General features: G+C 39.6%; 1 protein-coding gene across 2 annotated transcripts; it reads right to left on the bottom strand.

The window, feature by feature from the left end:
- Positions 1 to 1,776: 1,776 nt before the first annotated feature.
- On the bottom strand, positions 1,777 to 6,684 carry zdhhc11 (zDHHC palmitoyltransferase 11). 2 transcript variants are annotated; one of them, XM_042490144.2, is made up of 11 exons: positions 6,528 to 6,684; positions 5,017 to 5,235; positions 4,382 to 4,560; positions 3,894 to 3,995; positions 3,657 to 3,781; positions 3,390 to 3,545; positions 3,185 to 3,297; positions 3,049 to 3,098; positions 2,900 to 2,963; positions 2,735 to 2,813; positions 1,777 to 2,556 (listed from the first exon to the last, which is right to left on the bottom strand). In XM_042490144.2, exons 2-11 carry the CDS (start codon positions 5,233 to 5,235, stop codon positions 2,411 to 2,413), a joined length of 1,233 nt encoding a protein of 410 aa, XP_042346078.2. In that variant the 5' UTR covers positions 6,528 to 6,684; the 3' UTR covers positions 1,777 to 2,410. The 2 variants fall into 2 exon arrangements, with proteins under 2 accessions (XP_042346078.2, XP_042346077.2); XM_042490143.2 differs by lacking the exon at positions 6,528 to 6,684 and adding an exon at positions 6,259 to 6,521.
- Positions 6,685 to 6,766: the final 82 nt, after the last annotated feature.

The raw sequence follows: 6,766 nt of genomic DNA, 5'->3' as shown, positions 1-6,766 counted from the left end.
GGTGCAAAGCATTACTGTCTTCAACCAACTTGTTTAGTTGTGTCATTATAACATAGATTATCACTTTCATATAACTAGGCCTGCTAGAAATGTCACTGTTTAAAGATTCACGCTTTTGGTGTTGATTACGGGCATTTTTTAGCTTTAAACACGATGAATGATATATAGACTAGTAAAGATTTTTTCCCCCTTTATTTCAACACTTTTCCTCATTTTTGTCTCACTTCTTTAACCTCACCTACTTTCCTCAGCACTGATTGGTTCCTTTCACTCTTTGTTCACTGCTCATTAACCTGATTGAGTTCATCTGTTTACTCCCTATTTAACCCCTGCACACCCTTTCACTCACTCTTTTTTTTAACATCACATGGGGTGGTAGTGCTCATAAAGCAGTTTCATTTAGTTATTCTCTTTCTCTTTATTTTATACTGTGCATGATTAGTTTAACAGAGAACATTATTTTTTCCTTAGGAGCCATTAGTTTGATTTTGACTAAGTTCTAAATATTAGAGTGGCATCCATCAAGGTATGCCACATAACAAGCAGTCCCCTCAAACAACAGACTGTGGAAGAAAGAAAATTAAATTCTGTAATTTCCGCTCTAACTGTTCCCTTTTCCACATGTACATCATCCTCTAGCCTTCTAGTGATGAAAATATGACAGCCTACTACTGAACAAACAAGAATACAGACAACACTTGAACTGGCTTATACATTAAATGTCGAATTCCTGAAAAAAAGTTGCTGCATACAAAAGAATTTGGTGTGAATAACACAAATGCCAATGACAGCAACTGTCTGAAGTGGTCTGTCATAAAATGAAAAAATAAACATTGCATGTCCTACCTCATCGTTGAATATGCAATACCAGCAGCGGGTCAATTCTCTTTGCTATGCCACCAGCAATCAGGTCACTATCCAGGGCCATCACATCCTGCTCAGTAACTGCAAGTATAACGCCTCCAGGTGCTGATGAGTTAAAGTACTTTAGAGTTAAACCTTGAAGAGTAGAGTGGCTGCATTCACAAGCTGTGACTTGAAACAATCTGTGGACAATTCCTCTGCACCATCTCCAGCTCGTCTTTATTTCTCTCAGGTCTATCTTTTATACTCCTGGTTGTGCATTCTTCAAATCCTAAACTGTTGAACCAGTTCTGCTGACCAATAACACTTGTGATCTTTATCTTTAATTTTGCCATGTATCCCTCTGTTGTCAAATTACTCAGATATGTGTGTTCAAGTTACGTGGTCTTCTCCCAAGCCATTTTCAGTAGCACAATGATCTTTCTTTTGGATTATGGAACACATCTGCAACACCTGATAATTTTTTGCTAGATAATTTTTTGCTATTCCTCTGTGGATGTAACCATGCAATTAACAGGATATCCATTTAACTCGACTGATACATTTTGAGGTGGTGAATACTTCCCTAAATTGAGTGTTTTGCATTGATGTGTCCAGTGGTGCCTTTTTTTTCCCTCTGGTATGGTTAAAATAGAGAGAAATACATAAACAGACAGGGCTTTATCTGGATTCTCATCTTCAAAGACCCTCTGCAATGCTCTGTCTCTAACCCAACATGAGTCTTAGCTATAGATAAAGCTGTCCCTGATGAATGAATGTTCATATGTTGCTGGCAAATCCAACCAGTCAATGTCTACTGTATTCAGCTTAGAATATAAAGTTGTAGAAGTTAGAGGTGGTGGGAGTTTGGCTGTCTATAGTGCCACTGTGTGGGCCAGTAGGCTAAAGAAAACAATGCAGCAAACATGAAAATGTAAATTAACATTCTTTACTATCAAATCCAGTTAAAACAGTCGCTGAACACTGTCAGCTTTGTGAAATCAACAGTTAATAAAACAGCAATAGAGAGCTGAAGTGCTGTGCCCTTTTCAGGCTAGTACCAGCTTCACTACTAAGTTAGTCAATGTATTTTACCATATAAGGCTCTCATTTTAGCCAACAGATAAAGTGACAAGATGTATGATGATGATCCATTTGGCTTAGAATATAAATAGTAAACTCCAGTATCACGTTTAAGCCTTTGATGAGGATGCCAAAATCCACCAATCTGACTCACGCTAGTGGAACAGAGGCTAAACTGGAAGTGGAGCTGCTGGACTTTGGCCCTCTGTACAAGTCAGTGAGATAAAACAATGCTTTAAATAATTCATCTGTCGTCATAAAAACACCAGTCCAGATAAAAAGGAACAAAATACGACAAGTCCACATCAGACTGCATACAAAATATCCACTGGATGAAAAAAAAGTTCCATGATGCGTATCAAACTGTCCTTTGTCCTCATCAGCAATGCTCCATGGTTGTGTGGCTCAGTTTCATGAAGCATATCGTCATAATAAATCATTCCTCAGAGCAGCATATCCTGATGCACAACCATGCAGACTTCAGTTACTGCTCAGTATCGTGTGGAGTCATAACAGAGCTACCGAGAGGGTCCTGCATTCCTGGAACACGGGGAGCAGACTTCACATCAGCGCTCTGAGCCTCTTCAGTGTCAGGCTTCCAGCTTTTGGTGTTGCTCATAGACATTTCCCCTTTCAGACACAGGAAACAAAAAGAGATACGTTTTATGCACAAACTGCATGGACTACTGTTCTTTGGTAATCCATACTAAGAAAAATTGACTGACAACAGTCCAAATCTTTGTGTAATGAAGCCGTATGCACATTCATTCATTCAATTCCAGGTCATTTACATACTTTAAATACTTACTTGCTGTGTTCTCTTTGGGATTTTCTGTGCCATAATGGAAACTATTCTCCTTTTCTGCTGACTTCTTAAAGTTTTCCAACTGGACCAAAAACAGATTTTAATGCAGTATTACCCATTTGATATGTGTAAATTCATTCAAAAGGAAATGATAGTTGACATGCTTACCTCAGTGCATATGGACTCCGAAAATCGGCTTGTGAGTGGGCCTCTATCATCAAATTTGCAGGTGCTGCAGTGAAACCAGACCGGAATTAATTATCTGCAATATCACATTTAATAATAGTCTATCGAGAAACGTAAGCAATTTGTTTTACCCTGCACTCTGCGATAATGCTGGCTCACAGTCAATTGAGCTCTCTTGATTCTTTATAAAGGAAAAAAAAAACAACATTTTTACACATTTCAGAATGAACAAGTGTGTGACAGTGAGAGGCAAAGGACAGATCTCACCTGTGTGGTCTTGCAGCTGACTTTTGCATCTTGTGGATTCCCTGCCTCAACGTTTCTGGCTTCTTTTTGGCGCTGGCGTTTTATGTAATCATATGTGCTTATGCCTTTATAAACTGTGAAGCCAAGTGCAGAGTGGTGAGGATAAATGACTGAATGAAGAAAAAAAGAGTCCCATAGAATGTCTGTTTTGAAGATTGTGACTCACAGAGGTAGAAGTGGAAGCCAAGCAGATGGCCAAGCAGCAGCAGGCAGGTGATGCTCAGCATGGCTGTTATAAAGGCTAATATAAGGAGACCAGCTGAACTAGTCTTAATAGGTGCTAAGGGTAAAAATACCAGCCAGGTACCATTCCCCAGCATACCTACAGAAAGAAGGAACAAAACAACAACAAACATACAGCCTTTAATAATGCAGTTAACATAAATTATTATCACAGCAGTTTTTAAGAAATTTCAATATTATGGCGACTCACTGTCAAACTGTGGAGCGGTCCGCAGGCTGTTTGGATCCAGGTAATGCTGAATAAATATGAACAAGATAACAACAACAAGCAGGAAGACACCTAGTGTAGCAGAGAGGAGTGCCACAAAGAAGCACCTAAAGGCAACACACAAAACCTGATGTCAATTTGAAAGCATTCCAAGTTTTTTTTTCGAACATCAGCCATGAAATCATATAGAGAAAGCACACTAGTTCATCCAAAACTTACCCATAGTTTCTGCCACCCACACAGGTGTTCAGCCATTTACAGTGGTGATCGAAGTCTTCCACACACTTGTTGCACACACTACAGTGTTTTACTTTGGGGCCGCTACATGAAAGATTGATTATGTTAAATGTCACCAAACACAATATTTTCATGACAGACGAATGATATCTCTATTGACTTAAAGGAACAGTTCACCCAAAAATTGCATTATCTTGAGTAACCGGGTCATGATTTCTGGAGAGAAACATTGCTGTTGAGTTTTCCAAATGTATACTTTGGTGTATACAAGCCAAGTGCCATCTCGTTCCATTACATTTCATAGAAGGCTGATTGCTCTACGGAAAATATTTACAACATTGCAATTTACACCAAAATCTAGATTGATCAGTAGCACTACAGGTAAGAGTTTAAATATGTTATATGGTTTTGGGGTGAGCTGTCCCTTTAACCAGCAAAATGACATTAGAGACTATTGCTTTGATACGTACACCTTGACATCACACAGATAACAGTGTAGGTTCTGGATGACATGTGGTTGCTTCTTCCGGTCAAAAAGCGGCATTGGACTGGAATAGCTCGGTTTGGCCCTCACACTGACATCTGCCGGGTCTATAGTCATAGCAGCAATATGGGTAAAAAAGTGTACAATAAATGTTATACCCGTCAGCTGTTCACAACAAGAGTCAAAGAAAATAGCAAAAGTATGGGAAAAATACAGCAATATGTGATAATATAGTGCAGAATAGTAATCAACAAGAAAATGCACACTGTTGCATTTTGGATCCTTTGAGTGAAGAAATCAACTGTTCTTATAGCTGAGCAAAGCTTCAGCTAAATGAACCAGTGTTGACATCATGCAGCATTCAACATGTGACAAAAACACCACTGATTATGTCTTTTGGGCTTACTAGAGACCACAGAAACAGAGACAGAGTCACGTCTGGTGTGACTGGAGCCCATACAGACAGCCCACACAAGAGCATCCTTGTCTTATCCAGCAGCCCAAACAAAACCGTAGCAGAGACTAATGTTTGCTCCATATTCAAATCTGAAAAGACCAATTGCTGCACACTTAACAGTCAGTTACAAAGACAGCAAGGTTTCAGCTGTGTGTTAAGGATACGGCATAGACCACATAGCTCCATGGCAGAGGCAGAAGAGGGATGTAGATGCCAAAGCTGACTATGGCGAGGTAGCTGTACACCAGCCAGCCAATCATTTGGAAAGCCTGCGGGGGCCACGACCATCCGTTCATCCTGGGAGGCTTGGAGGGGACCAGCTCATTTCTACTGCTGCCCTGCATGGGAGCTGTCCTTCTTAGCCTTTGACTCAAGCAGTTCATCTAGACAGCACATGAGTTAAATAAACACTGTCAGTCTAGAAAGTTTCCACTAGGCACCTTGAAACATCCATCCACACATTACACACACGCACACGCACGCACACGCACACACACACACACACACTACACGCAAGTCTAGCTCTAGCAGAGCGTTGCTGCATTTGCTAGGGAAATGAGTTAGAAAAATAAGCTGAGCATAATGATAGTGACTATTCAGCCATTATGGACTCTCAGTACACAAGTTTAAGCTTGGTACACATAATACACTGGCGACGAAAACAACCTCATTGGTATAAACAGGGTAAACAAATCATAACCACAATTTAATAGAAGCACCACATAAAGCCCACAAAATGACCATAAAGTTGAATCAACAACTTTCTCAACTGTTTCAGCAAAACCTGAACATTACATTAATTTTAGACAAATTACTTTAATAAACTGGCTGTGTATTATGTGATAGAGGCAGTAGAAAGCGCCTTATCCACTGCATGTTAATAACAAGGAGGATATTGTGACATAGCCTACAGAAAACAGCTGATCCACAGTAAAAGTGCTACATCCTTTTCTCCGTAAAAGGCCTTGTAAGATCACAGGTTTTGCTCCTGGCCTAAAGCATGACACAACACTAACCTAACCAAAGTTAAACAACATTAGCCAAAAATCTGAAAAGAAACAACAATTTGTGGGCTTTTAAACAATGAATAATGCTTTTTGTACCTCACTGCATTAGGCCAGTGACTGCATTTAATGCTAGAAGTAGCAGCTAATAAGCTTTCTGGCTGTTTTTCTTCCTTATGGTTTGTTTTGTTGTCTTTAATTTGCTTAAAAACTAAAGATACTAGCGTTAGTTAACCAAGTTAAAGGTTCCCTGCTTTAATTTGATCTCCACCCGCATTTTGTGTCAAATTCACAATTAAAGTAACATTTTTTACGTCTTAAAATAAGCAATAAAGTAATGACATTAATAATCTATAGAATACTATGTCTGTGTGAAGTTTTAATCCATGAAAAATGACTTACTTTTGCCGTTGAAAGAAAACGACCATGAGATTACAACATTCTGCTCCTGTTCAAATAAAGACGGAGATTTCCAACGCTTGACATCCTATGATTGCTTTATCAGCCTAGCAGGTGTCCCAATAAATAAAATTCACATCATGAACAAGACATATCTTCTGGACAAAGCGAATCGATTAAAAAAGACACTCGGTAACGTGGATAAAATGCCACACCGTCCTCGTTATTGTGTCCCTGAAGGACGTGAATCAGAAGTTGAAGAATCAACTCACTCAGCAGGTCGGAGCGGCGCTATGGAAACTGTCCTGCTGCGCATGCGCACTGCAGCACTCTTCAAGATACCCATATTTATTGTGTCCCTTCATTGACTGGATACGTGCGCACTTATCTTGTTCAGTCTTCTCAGTTCTTATTCATACTTTAAGACCTTGGAGAATATAACCCCCTCAACATAGTTACGGCTCTTTCTCCCATAAGAGCAAAAGGGAACTGATATGACACTTCTGCTTTC

Source organism: Plectropomus leopardus, chromosome 11, assembly GCF_026936395.1.
Source record: "Plectropomus leopardus strain MGB_pleo_1.0 chromosome 11, ASM2693639v1, whole genome shotgun sequence".
Taxonomy (NCBI): domain Eukaryota; kingdom Metazoa; phylum Chordata; class Actinopteri; order Perciformes; family Serranidae; genus Plectropomus; species Plectropomus leopardus.
The sequence above is the reverse complement of the archived record's forward strand: the minus strand, read 5'-3'. Positions and strand labels throughout refer to the sequence as shown.